Source organism: Orbicella franksi, chromosome 3 (assembly GCF_964199315.1).
Source record: "Orbicella franksi chromosome 3, jaOrbFran1.1, whole genome shotgun sequence".
In the NCBI taxonomy this organism is placed as follows: Eukaryota; Metazoa; Cnidaria; class Anthozoa; order Scleractinia; family Merulinidae; genus Orbicella; species Orbicella franksi.
In genome coordinates this window covers 5,321,576-5,341,776 of record NC_138147.1, presented here as the reverse complement: position 1 = coordinate 5,341,776, position 20,201 = coordinate 5,321,576, and the positions used below count along the sequence as shown (strand labels likewise).

The 20,201-nt window shown below is 40.4% G+C and overlaps 2 protein-coding genes across 7 annotated transcripts in view; one reads left to right on the top strand and one right to left on the bottom strand.

Moving 5' to 3' along the window:
- The window catches only part of LOC145480848 (uncharacterized), a 60,738-nt gene extending 52,027 nt beyond the window's left edge, over positions 1-8,711 (top strand). The window contains exons 1-2 of one of the 3 annotated variants that reach the window (XM_081459182.1): positions 4,943-5,728; positions 7,118-8,711. In XM_081459182.1, the coding sequence (XP_081315308.1) occupies positions 7,185-8,273 (1,089 nt within the window). In that variant the 5' untranslated portion in view covers positions 4,943-5,728; positions 7,118-7,184 and the 3' untranslated portion in view covers positions 8,274-8,711. Of the gene's footprint in view, positions 1-4,942; positions 5,733-6,850 lie in introns of those variants that run through there. The other 2 variants (XM_081459183.1, XM_081459181.1) reach the window with 2 other exon arrangements.
- LOC145480847 (E3 ubiquitin-protein ligase parkin-like) lies at positions 387-19,170 on the bottom strand. 4 transcript variants are annotated; one of them, XR_014048561.1, is made up of 13 exons: positions 19,082-19,170; positions 15,611-15,826; positions 13,814-13,979; positions 13,088-13,206; positions 12,576-12,659; positions 10,223-10,338; positions 9,122-9,267; positions 4,424-4,485; positions 3,752-3,886; positions 3,054-3,146; positions 2,704-2,821; positions 1,539-2,574; positions 387-1,506 (listed from the first exon to the last, which is right to left on the bottom strand). XR_014048561.1 is itself a non-coding variant. In XM_081459178.1 (12 exons), exons 2-12 carry the CDS (start codon positions 15,803-15,805, stop codon positions 2,465-2,467), a joined length of 1,344 nt encoding a protein of 447 aa, XP_081315304.1. In that variant the 5' UTR covers positions 15,806-15,826; positions 19,082-19,170; the 3' UTR covers positions 387-2,464. The 4 variants fall into 4 exon arrangements, 3 of the variants coding, with proteins under 3 accessions (XP_081315304.1, XP_081315306.1, XP_081315305.1); XM_081459178.1 differs by having other exon boundaries at positions 387-2,574; XM_081459180.1 differs by having other exon boundaries at positions 387-2,574; positions 13,829-13,979.
- Positions 19,171-20,201: the final 1,031 nt, after the last annotated feature.

Below are 20,201 nucleotides of genomic sequence, written 5' to 3'. Positions count from 1 at the left end.
ACGCCGAGAAGCGGCCGTCATTTTCCTAACAATGGCACACTGTTGCGCTGCTCACTATCTATCACAGAATAGATAGTGAGTAGCGTAGCCAATCAGAGAACGGCATTCGTGGTAGAACGCTAGTAGCTTTACCGGTACTGTATACTAAAACTCGATAGAAACACGGTACACGTTTTCTATTTCTTAGTTGATATCCGCTACGCAGGGCAAAATTCGCGTGCAATTCGCGTGCAATTGATCCATGAAATTTTAAGTTTAACGTACAAGGAGGTGATCTCCCTTGAGTTACAATCTTTGTCATCCATACTCATTGCCTAACGTACTTTTACTTCTCAAAAACTTGCAGCGCAAACAAGGATCATGAAAACAAACACCAACAACTAAACAAAATTGTTGCCACTTTTATTCAGTGAAAAAACCCAACCTACTTCGCGTAAATGACCATCTTGTCCAAAACTGTTTGGAGAGGTGGCAAATAATTCTGACACGGCCTCGCAGCTTAACTATCTATTCTTACTTACAAACCAATCCGCTTTGACTATGCTAAAATTCACTTCAGTACATTTCTTAATTCTTAAAATCTTATACTGAATATAAATATTTTAAACTTAAACAACCGCGACGGGAATGCCTAAGACGGGTTTTCCGCCGTTAGTTCTGGCCTGATCTGTTTTGTACTAAAAATAGAAAGACAATAATGGTTGACTCCAAATACAAACATACCAGTTTCTTTATAAAATCCAGAACTTTCCGCCGTTGTATTGCAGTGAACAGCGACGAAACGCAACAAAATGTGTAGGCGAAGAGCCGTACTCCATAATTTAGTCATGGTCGTTTACCAACCTAATTCTAAAACTAACCGCGCACGCCTAGTAAATACTCTACGTAATAGAAAACGCGCATATTCCTATTCCATTCATCGTGCACATTGAAGCGTTTGTTTTGATCTACTGGAAAGAATACTTCTTTTTCTCCTTAGTTGTTTCCAGTTTTCCCCTGTAGTTATCTAACGTCGAACTCGTCTAAAAAATAAATCGTTCGACATGAAAAACATCTAATTTCCCATGCATACGCCTAAAAAGCAAGAAAGCTTATCCAAATTAAAGGAGCAATGTCACCTATGTCATAGTTTTTGAATGTTGTTTTTGTGATTTACACAGTTTTCTTAAAATCATAGGAAACCACAACCAATGAGTAACAGCTTACTAACTACAAAGGAAGATCCTGGACAAGGAAAGAATGAATGTATCACGAAAGGCGTGAGTATTCAAAGGGGCTCAGTCATGCGGGTATTTTGAGTTATTTTGGCCACATACAAAATTACCTTTAAATGGTAGGAAACCTGAAAATAACAGTTTAATAAGATAGAAAAACACCAAAGAAATACAGTGGAACCTCGATTTAACGAACCTCTATTTAACGAAGTCCTCGATATAACGAACGATATTCTACGTCCCGGCCAAAGTTACAGTAAAATGTATGGAATAGAACCTCGATATAACGAACCTCGATATAACGAATTCTTCGATATAACGAACATAATCCGGAAGCCCAAACGTAAAATCTACCTCGATATAACGAATTACAATGTCAACACGCGACAGAAGATAAACGCTGAACAGATCAACAGTCAACAAATCCGTGTAATCCTTATGGTAAAGAGACAGCAGTCTTTCAGTCAACGGCTTATTATATGTCATAGACATTAGCACTATAGTATTTCGACATCAATTAACTTCTGCTCTATCTTCTTTGAAATCCGGAAATGTTGGGTAGTGCAATATAACAACACTAAAGCCCGTTTCCTTGTTTACATAGACAATTTTCTGTATAACCTCTACGTTGCAACATTTTTAAATCGCTACTCTGAAAGTGTCGTTTTTTGTGAACAAAAGCTGTGCGTCTGCTCAAAAGTGAAAATAATTGATACTGAAAGCCACCATGCTTAATGAATTGCATCTCAAAACGCGGCACTTCTGGATGACGAAAATTGCTTTGAATTGCGTGACAGAAGTCACCTGTGTTACAAATCAATCATTAACTATGACCTCGATATAACGAACATTTTGATCGTTTCCCCTCAAATTCGTTATATCGAGGTTTTCGATATAACGAACCCTCGATTTAACGAACAAATTTGGCCGGTCCCCAGCGACTTCGTTAAATCGAGGTTCCACTGTAATGATAAACACTAAAGGAACAAGGATGGCTAAGGATGGAGAAGATTAACACGGATTACAAACGAAGAATTTGAAAAATTGAGGCTAAACTTTTCAATATGCGCAAACCGTGTCTGAGCCCCTTTAAGCTGAACTTTCCAAGATGCGCCAGCCGTGCACCAGCCTCGTGCTTGTCACGCAATCTTTGCTTTCAGCGTTAAGTGATGACCCACATGAATGTCGTCATCGCATGTCTAAACTAACAGTGGTCACGAACATGAGACAGAGCGGCGAGATGTACCGCACTAGCGCTGTAAGAACCAATGAGAGCCCTGGCACTCCGGGTTCCAATGAATAAGGCAAATCCAACACCATTCAAATTTACACCGCGAACAGGTCATGTGATTACATCCACCTAAAGCCATACAAGAGATATAAATTGAATAACATTTTTAGTGTCACGGCAAAGCAAACAAGATGAACAAGGGACAGGGGGGTGTTGGGAATATTGTGGGGGAGGGGGCGGGAGAAGATATTTCCTTACCATTTTTCTCTGTGTTTGTGTTACATCCGGGACACTTCTTACTGATCTGCTCAATCACCTGTTTCGCCTCAGCCTCCCACCGCGCTCGTCTGGCGTTTTCCGCGTTCACTCGATAGTTCTAGGGCATTAGGGACGAATATTAATAAATAACGACTAGGAAAATTTGTTCACATGTTATTTATAACACATTTTCAATTACGCTTGTGTGCCCAAGGCGCTTTGTTTCGCACTGTAGCTGTTGAGACATTTTTCTATTTTATCCAGTATTCATAGGTAGATAACAAACACCACAGAGGTGTAACGCTGACTGTTATGAGGTGACCGTGGGCTTTCAAGGCAGATATACTCACGCTGAGTCGAGCAGCAGTCGTCCGGTTTGACTGGTTCTGATGACACTCGTGACCTCGTCTGAAGGGCTCCTTGCATTCTTTACAGAACTCCAGCTGAAAACAAACTCATGACAGAAGATAATTAACAAAGACCCATTGACGAAGCCTCTCGGTTTTAAAATAAAAGCCTACCCAAGGACGAACAGTAGTCGGAGTCCCGGTGGGAGGTGCTCGGGGAGAGGTAGCCCCATGCTTCGAATTAGTTTCCGGAATGCGAGGTCTGGGTTTGAGCCCTGGCTTGAATTCTTAAGTCTTGCTATTAGCCAAGACACTTTACTCTCACTTTGTCTCTCCCCATCCAGGAGAATGATTGGGCACGGCAACTTTTACGGCAATCGCACAGTTCATTGCAATCTATTAAAATGCTGCGGGAGGGGTGGGGGGTGGGGGGGGGGGGGGCTACAACCTCCATTAAAATAGCATCCCGTCCAGGAAAGTAACAATATTGCGAATTAGTTCATGCTATGGAAAGCACAGTTAAACGCCAACACCCATGTGTCCCTCCTGTGTTGCGGCCAGGAACCTGTAGCCATTCCGCCTCCGACGACTCACGGCTGAGCCCTCAGTCCAACAAAAAAGCGCAGCTTTCATAAGCAGCTATAAGATAAAAGCCCAGAAGTCGACCCCCCTAAGAGTGAACAAGTCGTGTATTTTGTTACCTTGCATCCATCACACTTCACAGAGCGCATGCCTGGTTCTGGTAACAGACCCATTCCGCAGCCACGGCCTGGGCACAACACACCGCCATTCTTCAAAACAAACTCCTCCGTTCCAAACCTGTGATATCGCTGATACTGTAAGAAAACACACCGTATTGGTAAGAAGACAAAATTTCAACCCAAGACTTAATACAAAATTATACGCCAAAAGGCAAATCTTTGTTTGCGCAAAATTGCAAAGGAATAGCGCAAGTACTAAGTCTTCACGCTTTCAACTTCGTTCATATTTCCTAAATTTCTCTCCTCGCTGTAGTTAGCCATCCTCATGCACTTCATTCCGAATAGCAACTCCGTTTCCAGTGGCTGCGATCCTTTTGATCAGCACTAAGAAATCGCGACCTTATCGGAAGGTGAGCCGGCATAAGTCAGAGCGGTTACTCTCTCTACGCATGTTCAGAAACCGTCAAACCGTTATTGGACTTGAGTGGATCTGCAAAATCATTCTGGTTCCGGTTTTTGATTTCGTCCTGAGCGCCAAGCGTTTGGTCGTGTGGAATGTTTGTTGGTATGTGTGTTTTTGTGCTTTTCAAAATGGTAGCAAATTTATGACAGTGCCAAGGGTTTAAACAGAGGATCAAACGGCTGAGCATCGCGATGACTTGGTCCACTAACCTGATCCTCACTGAGCACACGGAAATGATGCGCCTCTGAAATAAGGGCACTGTTGCAGCTACCTACAGAAAATGTTCACATCATACAATATTGGTTAATCCTTCTTTCAACAAATGAATTGCTAGAATCTGCTCAGTGGACCACTTTAATTTATACCATAATCCGGATTTTTTCATTTTGCAAAGTTCACTTTTTTATGCGCTGAAACGATTTCCAGCAAAATCATTTTCCCTCAAAATTCGATTAACTATCGAAACAACTAACACCACCTTCTAATTTAAAAGAGCCTCTAATTTAGGGATATTTGCTCAAAACTTTAATCAAACCGTTAAAAACCAAACTACTGCACGTACGGTAAGGGAGCAGACCCATTCAGACAGATTCTTAGAGCCGTGACACCATAGAAACGTGTGGGCTTCGGGGGTATGTTACCCGTCTTCCCCCGGAAACTGAATTCTCTGGGTTTTTGAGATGCTGTTTCCTGCGTTCAGGAAGCATTTGTCAGCAAAAGACTTAGAAGGATAGATATTAAATTACTGAGCATAGAAAGAGACTAACTCCTTCCAGAAATGTCACTCTTCAAATCTTGCAAAAATTGATTGATCGCTAGCCGCTCTTTCCCCCGTCCCCTCCTCTCCCCCCTACCCTATCGAAAAAAAAAATAAAGAGAGAGAGAGAAAAAAAAAACTGCATCAACTCGCAAAATAAAAATTCCGCCAAAAAATTTCACACTACGCGCTTAAGGGCAAAAAAAAAACCCTTTATCCAAAACACGATCCTCCTTCTGGGATTTCTTCATGCCCAGATGCTAAAATGTTTTCAAGTTCGGGGCAAAAATTACCATATGAAAGCGATACAAAGACTGAATTACGTCAGTAGATCGAATCATATTTCGGATCTGGTTTACGTCACACTACTAACAAAAGGCCATTGTTTACTTATTGTTGACATTCGAGTGGCTTGAATTGAAATGAGTCCAAGCTTCGTCGAGTGTCCACCAAGCGCGACAGGAATGAAAGCAAAGCCCAGCTAAATTTTCAAATCAGAACTCTTGAAAATGCCGCAAAGAATGACTTTAAACTATTGAAGTCTTTCTGGTTTATGTCGTAACAGGAGATTTTGAGCCCAACTTCGCAGGAGAGCCTAATTAGGAAGATTAAATCGGTCAAGCGGATCCAACGAGTTTCGATACCATTGTCGGTTTGAGCGCCACAAGAATTGAATTCAATCGAACACAGAAGGAAGAAGCGCCTTGCTGATTCAACAGGAAAACAGCAAATTGAACGACTGTACGTGCCACATATCGTAAGTATGTTTCACTTTACTTTACTTGGGTATAGCACTAGCAGAGCACGCCATCAAAATAAGCGATTTAGTGCAAAGAAGCTCGAATCTCGCATTAGCATCGCAGCGATCTGAGCTCGCGCGATTTGCATAATTGATATAAACCTTTCAAACGCTGGATTCGACGATTTCACAGCGTTTGAATCCATTCTGGAAGGGAATCTTCGACCATCCTCGAAGCGATCGAAGAAATAAATCTCCGCGATTAAAAAATGAAGATAAATTCAACAGAAGTACGCGGAATCAATACTGATCGCAAATTTATTCAAAGTTGCTTCGAGTGAACTTTATTCCCATCTTAAATAACAGAATATAAAATTACGAAATTTATCTTCGAGCCTTCACTGAGGCATATAAAACTGAGCCGCAAGTCAAATGTTAACATTTGTATCCATGCATTATTGAAGTTCCAATACAAGAGGACTGCTTTATTTCCGTGGGGGGCAGTTGGACAGTGTAGTATAAAATACTCCCGAGCAATACGAACTGTACAGCTGACTGTACTTTCAAGTCGTCATAAGTATTGATTCTCCGTCTCTGTCTCAACGAGACCTCCTTGAATGCCACCCACGGCTTCTAGGCGGCCATAAAGTTCGCATAAACGGACCTATCCTTCGAGATATACTATGCACGTGTCGGGTCTTTTTCTAATTTCTCTCCCACGAACTATTCATGGCTGAATCTCGATTTGTAAGCGGCTTATAAACATTGTTCGGATCGTGGAAAGTGTTTCCCTGTTTGGGGTTCTGAGGGCATGCACGTTTTTTAAAAGACCTCTCTAAACCCTATGAAACGCCATTCCTTGGAACAAATGAGAGTAAACTTGATTTATTTCTAGCTCCACCATAATCTTGGGCGCCGTCCACGGAGATTTCACTTCAAATGTTCTCCGTCCACACCACCCCGGAGGAATTTAAAAACGTAACAATCAGCGTACATTTTGTGTTTGTGCTTGATGAAAACCCGGACAGTGAAATTACATCATTATCGTGACAACATCGTTGTCGAAAAGCTCTGTTTTCAAAATATTTTCCATCCAGACTAAAACGCAAAGCCGGCGATTTCAAATTCCTCCGGTTTGAGGAGCGTTTTCGAAAAGCTCCGTTTTCGTGACGGATTAGTGTGGACGGTAGGCCTAACCGTAGAAACAAAGCTGCGTTTTGAAATTTTTCCGGCGTAGTGTCGACAGGGCCTTCAGTCGTGTTGTCAAAAAAAGCGTAAGTTTAGTTCCCACTCAGTATTTTCTCAGTTTCTTATTGTAGTTTATTTGCTTGTCCCATCCGCCAGCTTGTGTGCGTGTTTTGTTTATTCGTTTATTTATTTTCGCTTTTTTTCAACTATTTTGAACAGGCAGAAAAAAAAAACTCAAAACAAGAAGAAACTCTCTCACAACAGAGATCAACATCACACGAGTTTCATGATGTCCCATCAGCCTCAGTCAATGACAGTTGCCGTGGCAACTGTGTCTGACACAAGCACAATGGTAACTGTGGGGGAGGGGGACAAAACGTCGATGGTTGAAATCAGTCTTCCTGGTCAACAGACCGTACAACAAAAACATGACATCCCCAGTGAAGATGTCACCGGGACAGTAAACTCGTCCCGTTGGACCGACCCGGAAACCATGGCCTTATTAGGGCTTTGGAGGGCAAACTATCGAATTATTAAAGGCAAGAAAAGGAATTATCAAGAATGGAACATGATCGCTAAAGAGTTCAACCGTCGTGTCGCTCACTGCTCGCTGGGCCCCCGGACGGGTAATCAGTGTAAGGTGCGGATAAAGAACCTGCTCGCTGAGTACAACCGAACCAAGGACCAGCTGCCGCATTCCTTTCCATATCATGATATACTCAAGGAGATCATCAACAACAAGGGAGCGCCATACAACGAGGAAGACGTGGTGCGTATTAACATCCCGGCGGAATTGACCGGTGATAATGTTATGAGTACCCCGACAGTTGTTACGGCTTCTCCGGCTGTGACCATCGCCATTCCCTCCGACACGGTCACGTCCAGACCTCTACGCCCCATCAAACCAGCACCCCCGACCACGCCCCTAAATGCCCCGATAGCGAGCCAGGTTGGACAGTATCCCATTCCAGTACAGGTATACACGGAGGCAATTCCTCAGACAACTCAAGTGACGCCACTGAATGCGGAAACTGTACAACAGAGCGTTCAAAGCGAGGAGGATTCCTCGGACGATGATGACAGCTATCCAGAAGAGGCGACTTTGCGGGGCATCAAAAGGCCCCACAGCGCGTCCTATGATCCGGTACCCAGGAAGAAGCCAAGAAAGAACCCCAGGCCGGGAAAAGTGGTACAGAGCAGGCAGGAGGATCTTAGCATGATCGCCATCTTGAGAGAGTTTTTGGAAGACAGTCGCAAAAGAGAGGAGGACTTATTTAAGAGAATTCTACAACAGCAGCTTGAAGCGGAGAGCAGATATCAACAGTTTACACTAGACGTTCTGAAGGAAATCGCAAAAATGTTCAAGAAGGACTGATAGTGTGATTATGACCGTAAATGTTCAAAGGCAAGAACTACCTCACACACCTGTTATATATATCTGCGGTTGCCGAAGCCAACAAAGTTGAATTTTTTCAGTTCCGCGAAACCCTCTATCCGAGATTGCGCCGTTTAATCTTATCAAGAATTTTTTCCTGGCCCCATTTGTTCCAAAGAATGATGACGCTACCCATAAGATAAATCCCACTGGATAGCGCAGATGGTATTTTAGTTAACCTGCTATCCTTTAAATAGCGATGCATCCAGTGGATAGCGTTATCTACCCTTTAAACAACTGGGGCCTGGATATTTGTGTTAAAGTAACATTATTACCCAATGTTGTTTGACTTGTTCATATTCTATTTAGAAGTTTTTGTCCGCGAATTTGTTCAATAAGTTAAAAGCGTACTTGAAATTAAAAGTAGGTCAGACTGTTTTGGTGTTATTGTCCATGTTTTCATTTTATCGTGGCCGAGCTGCAAAAGATGGTTCGTAGTTTCGAGCCAAGCGAAGATCTGTACACAGATGTGTGCAGTGTTTCGGATAGGTCGCTTTACGCGGAAAAATTCCAAAACAGAGCAACAAACAATGAGAGAGACACACTTCATGGATCTTGTAGAACTACCTAAGTCCTCAAAGCTCCGAAAGTAACGACCCCTCCCACAAAGTAGCGACTCTCCGATAAAATTCCATGGCTGGAGGCAAATTTCGAACTTAGGGAGCTCCCGAAAGTAACGACCCCTTCCACCAGAGTATAGCTTCTCGGAGAGTGGCCAGACTGGGAGTGAAAAAACATACATTCTTATATAAAACTGAATTTTTAAAGAGAATCTGATTAAATCTTACCTGAGCTTCCAGGGCACGGAAGAGTGTACCCGTAAGAGTCACTGTGCACAAACTGTCGGTCGTTAAGTTTTGTTGTACAGTAGACTTCGAAGCAGTCCAAGCACACGGCATGTCCATCAGCACATGGAAAAACCAGAACAGGATCTCTGAAAATCAAGAAGGTAACTCATGAAGGCAGGAATGTGCTCTCGAAAAGTGTCTGGGAATCGTAATCTACTATAACGACGGGAGAAATGTTCTGAAGTGATGTGTCAAATTGGTTAAGGCTAGTTTAAAGGAGCTCAGTCACGGAATTTCGAGTTATTTTGGCCACATACAAAATTTTTCCTTTAAATTGAAACTAAACATAGTTACTAGGTTACTTAGATTGAGAAACGCCAAAGAGACAATAAACCATAAAGGAACACGGATGGTTAAGGATGGAGAAGATTAACACGGATTACAAACGTTCCACGAACTTGAGTTATTTAGGCTAAACTTTTCAAGATAGGCAAACCGTGACGTAGCTCCTCTAACTGGTTGGTAGTACTTTAGCATTCTGTCATTAATAGCTACAATCTTGATCAGAATAAAATAAGAAACAAAACAACAACTTCCCCGAAATCAATGATGACCTTGCACTAACACCAAAACGCACCATTATCTCCTTCACTATAATAAGAGTAAGCTACTTTTGAAGGCTAATCACTTGAAAACTCTACTAGGTAAAACTACTTCTATATGACCTATTTCTGTCATAAATACCCACACAACAGACATTTTAAAATTTTGTTGAAGGTGTTCTGAACCACCCTTCATGTATTACAGAATAAGATAGTTCTCAGAGCCCATTTGTTAGATTCGGTACTTTCACTTACACAAAATCTTTTTTCACTCTTGTGAACAACTTTAATTTTAAACACAAACTATATAAGATAACTCTAAAAGACAAACAAAACACAACAGATGGTACTCATTTTTAATACCACTGACGGCATCCACTGACGACCACCTTAACAACAGCCACAATAGCCGCCGTTTCCTCTGTCCTCAAGGTGGCCGTTGTGGAGAAGTACCACTGCACTTCATAATTAAGACTTACTTGACTAAGACTATACTTACTTGACATCTGTGCAGGCTAAGCAAGGGATATCTCTGGTGTTTGAACGCATCAAATTAAGTGCAACACATCTGTCACCTTCAGCAGCAGGATGCATTGCACATTTAAAGTAAAACTCCTGGGAAAAGGAGATCAGAAAGACAAATATCACAGTAAGGATACTTAAGCCATGAACACTTCTTATTTCCTTTGGGCATTTTATTTTTTGTGACTATAGAATGAAGACTCTTCATAAAATGTACAAAATTAGCGTTTTTCTACTGTAAAAATGCTAACTATCTTATTAGAGCAAGGAGCCCTCATTCTAGATATATTCACTAAACTTGTGAAGTGTTTAAACAGCCAGAGTGTCTGTAAAGGAGCAATATAGTATAATATGATTTGCAAATTTAATAAGTAAATTTTTGTGATATACAATAGGCCAAATTCTTATCCTCGGGATTGGACTGGAACTAGCTTGCAATGGAGGCTCACGCGGGGGAATATCATTTAAGGTAATTCCTCTGAAATAAAAGTGACAATAGATTTTTGTTCAAACTTTGTCCACTGAATATTTGTCATATGATAACTTCAATTTTGAAATAAAAAAGGGGGGTGCCCATGCTCATTAAGGAGCAGTGAGGCATTGAAAATGTCACATTTTGGCATTATTTAATGCTTATTATAAAAACGCATTCCCAGTAATTGTAAAATCTTTGTGAGCCCAGACTCATAAGAACACGCATTAAACTACAGTCAATACATTGTGTCGGACACAAATAAACATTTTAAGTTTGATTCAGACAGAAAGCTAAATCCTTGATTAAAAATTTGAACCAAATTTCTTGACGTGGTTACCGACTGCGAAATAGAAAAGACCACAGTGTATCTGCTATTTTTCTTATTTATTCAATTTTCAGCAATAGAAATTAGATCAGTCTTTTCTCACGCAATGCTTATGATTAGCTGATTACTATGACTGGAAAAAAAATTGGGGTGCCCGTGCTCGTTGGTGAGCTAGAGCCATTTTTCAACTGACAGAGCTCAATATCAAGGCAAATCCGTCATGTTTTCAATATGCGCGTGCACGAGCGCGCACTGATGACGCCATAAATTATGCGCAGTAAGGATGCGCAATGCAAATGTGAGGAATGACCTTAAATGAGAAAAATGTCGTTTGCAACTGAAACGACTGCCCGCATTAGCCTCAGTTGCAAGCTAGTTCCAGTCCAATACCTTCAATTACCTTCAAATAAATAAAAATAAACCAGAAAGGAAAAGGGATGGTCAAGACTGGAGAATATGTAGACGGAGAATGACGGAACTACTGCAATCGTGAAAAAACTGAGGCTAAATTCACATGAGTTTAGAAAATTTCAAAGGGGTCTGAGTAAAATCTTAAACCTTGCATTGGCAGATCAGAGGTACTAAAAATAAAGGAGAGTACGGAGTGGAGGTAAAGTGAAAATGAGAGGGGTTGAGCCAACTGCCAAGTTGGCGCCTTTTTTCCCAATGAGGGGAGGAAGGGCAAACTTTATTTTTTATCTTTTTCAGGCAAAAGGGCATTCTTGTTCCCAGGGCAGCCTGTCCATCTAAGCCCACAAGTCCTTGGCACAAGGGAAAGGTTTCCCTGGTAATTCTGTTTTGATATTCCCTTAGTTAAAATCAGTTCAGGTCTGTTGATACTCTAATCAAATGATTTTAGTTCAAGATCAACCCTGGAGTGGCTATTTTTGGGAATAAAAACCAGCATTGAATTAATGAAAATCTTTAAGATCCCTAATGTAAAAATCTAGTGTCTCTAGAGCCATCTTTCTCACATGCCTAGCCCCCATGGGCTATGAGAGATAGGCTGTTCTGGAGATGAGAACAGCCATGGCAAAAAGGTGGAAGCCAAGTGCCCCACAGGCCCTGCTCAGTGATCTGTCACTGCCATGAGCCTTCAAGTTTTCAATTTTGTCTATATTTAATCCACTTCCATCCTCATGGTTCAGGGGCAGATCCAGGGGGAGGATGCAGGGGGCGTGCACCCCCCCCCCCCTGAGATGAAGCCTTCTAAATTGTTTACGCTTTTATAATTTGTTTACCTCTCCAGTTAGTTACACCATTCTTTAGTGGTGCACCCACTCCTAAAAAAAATCCTGGATCCGCCCCCTGCGGTTGTTATTTGTCTCCAGTTCCTAACCCATGAGAAACCGGGATAAGCTCCGGCCTGGTGGGCCACTTGGCTCGTATGCAGACTTTACCACCTAACCCATGGGTTACTGTCAATATTGCTATTTTTAATACTATTCTGCAATATGGGCATGATTTTCAAAGCTGTTAAAAATGTTGAGAATAAAGCAACTTTTAAAAAAACACAGTCATAACTCATACTGCTTTGTCTCCATCACATCCTGAGGTTTTACATGAGCCTCTCATTCTTCCAGATGTCAATACATCATCCCACCTACTGGGGTCCTGTACAGAACACCAAAAGTGGAATTGAAGAGGTGCATGTATGTACGGTGCAAAGTCATCTTAATTTTCATTTGAATCTTCATGGCTCAAACTATTGCTAAAGACAAAATGTTTCTAGAAACAAAAGAAAAACTCTAGGACTACAGTATTTCCAACAATGTCCCTTTTTTGAACCATATTATTTATTGTAAAATGTCTGAAACCTGTCTCTGCATTGTGGTTTTTATCTTCATTATTGTAGTTTTTAAATTGGCAGCATTTTTTTCAAATATCCATTCAAAACAACTTGAAAGTCATCTACAGTAAGCAGATATGACACATGGAATATTACAGCACAATTTTAAAAAGTAAATGAGAAGGATCTTAATTCTAAAAACTGATACAAACTTACTTTTCATTAACCAAAAACAACTGTGTTGCTGACGCACCTGCTGAAGAACAATCGCTCCTTCTTTGCAAATTGAACAACAGACCCTCAACTTTCCTGGAGTCACTGTTTTACAAGTCTTGCAATAGACATAATATTGAGCCTGTCGCTGTGGAGACGCTGCAGAATGAACAATAAAAAAATGATAGATGGTAATTAAGAAATTGAATAAGAATATTATAATAGATAAATGGCTGAGCCAGATCAACTGAGAATTGAAGTCGGGGAGAGTTGTAAGCAAGGGTTTTTAATTAGTGTGCAAGAACAAGGGTATACAGTGTAATTAGTGTGTGGTCAAACAAGGCAGAAGTGACGGGGGGGGGGGGGATAACTCTTACTACAGATCCTTTGCAAGTCCCTGATTTTCCTACTGAACAGATTTCTTTGTTTGTGACCCTGTTTATAACATCAACCATTATGAGTGCAAATCATCCCACAACAATTGTTGTGCACAGCATAATTCTGCCAGGCGTCAATGTGCCCAAAATTGAAACAAAAAGTCTTTTGTGCGGCTGACTTTATAAAATGTGAATACTGAAATTGATAAGGTGGCCCTATTCTAGACAGGAAACCCTGAAAACCATACCCCATCCAGCAGCAGATCGCTTGTGAGGCAAAAAAAGGGAGTACCTCTTCCTTGCTCCCAATATAAATTTCCATAATCACAATTAAAAACAAATGAAAATTCACAGGTTAAATTTATTGTTAGTTTGGCAATTCTTCATACCTGCAGCAGCTGCACCTGCAACAGCTGCACCTGCATCTTCCTGTTCTTCTCCAACAGTAGCAAGTTTGACTTGACTCAATGGTGTTGTCTTACCCTTTCCTGGTCTTGCTGACCAACGACCACCACGAACAGCATGGACAACACTTTGGTTAGGGATCTCGGCATCCTGATGAAAATTTCAATTAACTAAATAAGAAACTGTTACAATTAGAGCAAAACACAAAAAGGCACTATGTATTCCAGTCTTGAATTTACCAATCATCATCCTTTGTTCGATGAGTCATGACTGACACCAGTTTCAATAAAACAGACGACCAGCTAGATAGTGAGATCTGCTAGGGGTGAGCATTGAGACAATTTTGTTTTAAAAGAAATGTTGTAGAGTTTAAACGCCTTTAAAAGAAGGTAAAATATATGATTTGCACGGATAAGGAGGATGCACTTTAAAGTGCCTCTGAAGTAAAAAATAATTTCGGCTTATTTGAAAGGCTTTTCAGAGTAAAGAAGAATGGCATTTTCCTTTTTGGAATATCTTTTTTCGTTTTAGAGATATTTACGTTTTTGTATAATGTAAATGAGGAAAGCGATGACATCATAGGTGGTTGCACTAAAACAGTTTAACACTCAATCAAGAATATCTCTAGAAATATTAGAGCAGTGTTAGCACCAGAAATGTGCATCACAAAAGAAACAAAATGACACCCGTCGTGCCATCGCCATGCCAACAGTTAAGCCACTGGTCCTGTTTTAATTAAAACTAAAATTCCCAGATTTTATCTTAAACAAGGATCACCCACTCCCAACAATCTAATAGGGAGAGTTAAGGCAATATGGGAACCATGTGTGTTCTGACCAAGACCCTCTGTCACTTTTTAAAGGGTTGCAAATGGGCATATTTGATTTTTTACAGAAAGAAACTGGAGCATGAGTGTTGTCATGGCAACAACACAGAAGGTGTCATTCTGTTTCTTTTGTGATGTACATTTCTGGTGCCAAGTTTGAAGAACACTGCTCCAATATTTCTAGAGATATTCTTGATGCAGTGTTTCACTGTTTAAGTGGAACTTAATTTATGACATCATCACTTTCCTCATTTGCATAAAACATTTTAAATGTAAATATCTCTAAAATGAAAAAAGATATTCCAAAGAGGACAATGCCATTCTTCTTTACTTTAAAAAGCCTTTCAAATAAGCAGCAATTATTTTTTAATTCATGGGCACTTTAATATGAAAAATATGAAAATGAAGCCAAGTTAAAAATTGCTGATGAAGTACTTGGGGTTACTAATAATATTCCAAAGTCCTGTCCTTTTTGACCATCAGGCACTTTCTACGTTTTCCCACCCCTTTTAATCTCTTATGTCTCAGATTGTCCATTGTCTTGAAATTTAAGAAGCCTTTGTTTTGAGTTACAAAAATATGTCTTGTTCTTGTGTGTATCCTTCGTCTCTGGAGTCTAAAATCATTCAGGTCTGAGTCTCAGTCTCAAGGGTCTTGGCATCTGTGCAAGTCTAGATATTGCCATTTATCACCTCTAACTATTTGGCGCACTGACAATTAACAATCAAAATTGCCAAAAATGTTGTTACAAAATTATTTTGTACACCCTGTAATAACATCTTTGGCATTTGTCTACCATAAGTTAGTTAGAGTATTATTTTGAGGTTTCCCATTTGAGGTTTTCAGTTTAGAGGTAAGATCTTGTCTAACCCTGTACATCAGCAAAATGACTAAGGATATTGTTGCATACAGTTAGCTCCAGCACACTTTAATTTTCTCTCTAAGTTAGTATCACCTTTAGTTTGAGCTCATCCTTCAGTTCTCGCCCAGCAAAAATAATACGTATTTCTGTGGGATCTACTCCTTGTTGTGCAGCTATTTCTTCCTTTAACCTTGCTATGTTCCATTGCAGATCTATTTGTACTGGTATGTTTATGTTGGAGTTAAACCGTACAAAGATTGGCAGTCTTTGAGGTCTTCGTGATCCCATGCTCTACCACTTAAAACAAACCTGTAAGAAGAATGTCAAATTTGTAATGAACTACAGTTGCTGGTCACGACACTGTTTTCCGCTACTAAATTCTGGCTAACAAATGGTGGGTTCATATTGAAGGTATGTTCAAAATTAAAATGAAAGGCCTACATGTAGATTTAATTTCTTTGGGTCAAAATAGTATACTGACATGGGTGACTTAACTAGATGTTCATAAATGCAGGATTTTATTTTAAAAGGTGGTAGTCCGATGCAGAAAGAAGTCAATTGATAACAACTGACACAATGACAAAGAAGTGAAGTGACATGACATGAAATGAACTCCTATTAATTAATATAAATCTGGAAATATTAAAGAAAATGGTTCTGTAGTTTAATAGATAAGATCATGTAGTAATGCTTGGGCAACTACTGTAGTATGAAAATCTCAAGACAATGGTATTATTCTCATCTGCGATATTAACACAACTCTATTGCGCCATATAGCCTATTGGTAAGAATTGCCGGAAGTCTCCAACACAGATGTCGTTTGGACTTCTCATGTGATCTTTCTCACGTGTAACAAGTTGGAAGGGCATCTGCACTTGAGGCTAGATTACTTTGTACTTCTATCAATAAGAGCAGTAGTGCTGGCTAGCTTGGCCATAAACAGTTTGCAGTGGTAGTTTCAGTCTTTCAGATCAATGTTTTCCCAGCTACCTATTTCTAGGGCAGCTATAATTATTGTAAGCGATTGAAACATTGAAATAGGAGGAGGTATTGAGGAGGATGGTGGTTAGGATGCTGCAGGGTTCGCCTTATCAGGGGTTAAGCGGTAAAATTTACTGCTTGTAAGAGCACTTATTACCACCTGCAAACGCTCAGAAATTTACGGTGAGCTAATCTGATAAGAAAGTAATAGATGAAAAAAGAAACAGTGCACTTTTATAGATCTACGTGTGCTTTATTTAGTTAACACTGACTGTTACCTTTCGAATTTCGATGCAAGAGTGATTTTTCGTGGGCTTTCTACTAAACCTCATGACATTCGTCAGTTCTCTACACGTGCAAATGTTGTCACGAAGTCACGAAGAGTAGCAGGTAAGCTTTCCAATCATTTTAGGGCTAAACAAAACAAGGCTTACGCACTAGCAATGAAAAAGCAGCCAATTGCCAGAAATAACTGCCTTGACAGCTCTACATTTGCCGGCTTTATAGCGAACATGTGGGGACAAAGCCAGTCTTCATCGTGAAATTCTACTTGAAATGTATTCCAGACAATGGTTTGAAAGAAGCCTTGAAAATGAAATCCTTTAACAGCGGAAAAGTTCTGAATTTGAGACGATTAGAACATGAATTCAGCAATTCAAAGTGATGCAATTTCCTAGCGATGCGATTCGAAGCAGACACCATAACCTAGGGGATTTTCCAGTGATATGCTACGTACGTGACACCAAAGAGATCACAAGAACCATTTTATGTTATAAGCAGTTTCAAAAGGGCATAGTCAGAATAAAATGCTTTTAAACAAAATTTTACTTTGTTTTATTCAACCTCTGAACCTAAAGGTGGATTGTTCACATTATGAATTCTTCAACAGAGAATTTTTGATAGGCGCAATGTACTGTATGTTTTAGGAAATGACCATGTTGAGAATGACCAGCCATCTGAAGCTGCAAATGTGCCTTTGCGATCAACAGAAGAGTGAGTGATAACTGAACCACCCTGGACCGATAAATCAATAGAAACATCTGAGTCAGTTAGCGCATCACCTCTGGAAGATAACAACCAACTACCACCCAAAGAGACGACACCGTCAAAATTACCATTGGAAGCAGAATCAGAATTAAAAACATTTAAACCCTCTTGTATTTCAGAAAAGTAGCATTTACGCATTCTGGAAGACGCTTTTGGTAGTAGCCAACCCCATGTTTTACACCATCATATACCATGTGCGAAATACAGCTGAAGTTGCTATCTTCCAATGAAATAAGCAGGCAGTTGCCATCAAAGCCCCATGTCTTCAAGCATGACTGGATTGATGATGACATTGTATTCTGCTGTAAAAGTAGTGTATGGTGGCTGACATTTACAAGTAAAGAGGGCGACGGAATGTTTCGTTGTCTTTGTAAAAAAAAAAAGCATATTAAAACAGGCAAAAATGTGAAATATGCTACTGCGCCCGGTACACGTTACAGGAAGGCCGCAATATCAGAGCATGGCAATTCAGAAGAACACAAGCAGGCAGTAAGGCTAGAGAGAGAAAAAAGAAACCTTGATTGTGTGAAGGTTATTTTTATACTTAGAGGGACAGCGCTGACATTAGCTCAACCAATGTGGTGCATAAGTCCAAATTGTAACTTATCCTTTGCAGAGCATCCAACATTAACCAGATGCTTTACCGGTTTGAAAAGGTCCCTTACCTGTTGTACTAGAGAGAACCCTGACGCTGGACTTGAAATACGGAGGTTGCACATTCAAGTCTTGCTCTGACTAGTCACTGCTAAGCTGGAGTTGTTTCTCAGTAGACCCTACTTCAACTACTCTGTCATACTTGTAAATAGCTAACTGGTCTGAGCTGCCTCCTGCCAGTTGGAATTTCTAAGTCTATTATATTTAGTTGATATGTTTGTTTCTTTCAGTGAACTACATGTAGCTAGGTGTAGCTACTTAGCGAATTGACCACTAAAAACAACAACATTTGAAAATTTCGAAGAATCTCAATCTTTATAAAGTGCCTTAAGGAAGTTATTTTAGTGTGATTGTAATAATATTATGTCGTTTGTCTCGGTTAAGTGCTTTGTTGTAAAGGAAGTTTATAAATAAACATAGTCCCTGATCCCAACAGTGGCTCAAAAATCTGTTTCTATGTTTGTAGACGACAAATTATTCAAATGCTTCTCCCAACCCTCAGGTCAAAACATTGGTGGATTTACACCAGACAGATAATGTATCTGAGCAGACAAGAATTTGGTCAACACCTCTTCGAATAAGTTCGACTTTCTTTCAGGTTCCCGCTTCGTAAGTAGTTTCGTATTACATATATTGTAAGCTACCGCTATCCAAGTTCGAAAGGTATATCTCCGAGCACAAAAATCACTAAATTAAACGGGAATCGAGCATAGATTGCGCACAATTAAAGCTTGGTTTGAAACCCAGCTGAGTTCTCAAAAAAATTATTGTGAACTGCCCAATTTTTACAGAATCACTGCAAAACTTGTTCCTAGAGGAGTATTTTCCCCAAATTGCGTTTCTAAACGTCCCCTTCTTATTCTTCATAGCGAAATGAATTACCTGCAATGCTTTAGAATGACAAAACTGCTCCAAAACACCACTGAAGTACGCAATAATCTGCAACGACAATCCGCACTACAACAAGTACTTTTCACTTCCGCTCTATGTCACTGGGGAGAGGAGGGCAAGTAAATTTCTCGCCCCAGTCCGCAACGTACACTGACGGTGGACAAACATTGACTACTTTCCTTGCAAGTAAAATATGGGATTGGGGATTGGGTCGTTTCTGGAGCACTAATGTTAGCTTGTATATAATATCTAAGCGACTGCGAACGAGACTGGGTAAGGGAGAGAAAAAATTGACGGTTAGCGTCCTCTTTCATCTCGGAAAGCGAGAGCGGTTTGTGGTTTAACGCTTTGTAAGTCTCAGTATTTAGTGCTCGTGGGGAAGACAGGGATATGCGTGGCGCCGAAAAGCACAGCTGTAACCCGCTAATTCGAGCGCGGTTATTTCGAATTCTCCGATATTTCGAACTCAAAATCATTTGCCTTGGAACTGTCCTTCAGTCATTTACTATAGGCTATTTTGAACTCCTTTCCTTTTTCGAACTATTTTTCGTTTCCCCTGAGTTCGAAATAGCGGCGTTCAACTCTACATTAGTTCATAGAGCCCCCCCCCCCCGCCTCCTTGTCACTCCCGACTCCCCTTGGGAGTTTTTTTGTCGGTCACGTGATGTGACCATTGGACTTTAGTCGCAATTTGTTCAAGTAAGCGAGTGTTTTGAATCGCAGGAGTTTGTCAAAAGTTGTTATTGTGCCGTTCGTTTAGCTCGAAGCAAACAGTTCGGTAAGTTAACATTTCGCCTTTGCTATTCAAAGAAACTTTGGAACTTGACACCTTTTTGTAATTTTCAGAAAACCTCACTCTTACGTATACATGCACACACGTATGCCTTTGATGGAAGCGAAGAGTTTTATTCAAGTTGTTGTGACTTTGTTCATTGACCGAGGCCGTGCGGTCGATGTGTGACTTTTGAGCTTGAGCCCATTGTGAACTGTGAGGTTTCGACGTCTGTTTTGAGAGGAAATAAAGACAGGTACTACGGTACTGACACCCCTCCTTCTTTCCCCTCTCACCCCTCCTTGCCTCATATGTTTTTGAGAAGGTGAAAAGTGGAAG

What these genes read in the sequence shown, in the direction of transcription:
- LOC145480847 (XM_081459178.1), bottom strand. Translation starts at nt 15,805, where the DNA reads ATGGGATCACGAAGACCTCAAAGACTGCCAATCTTTGTACGGTTTAAC. An exon ending in TGCAGGTGCAGCTGCTGCAG is followed by an intron (nt 13,207 to 13,813) that starts GTATGAAGAATT and finishes TTCATTCTGCAG; the next exon opens with CGTCTCCACAGCGACAGGCT. An exon ending in GAGCGATTGTTCTTCAGCAG is followed by an intron (nt 12,660 to 13,087) that starts GTGCGTCAGCAA and finishes TGTTCTGTACAG; the next exon opens with GACCCCAGTAGGTGGGATGA.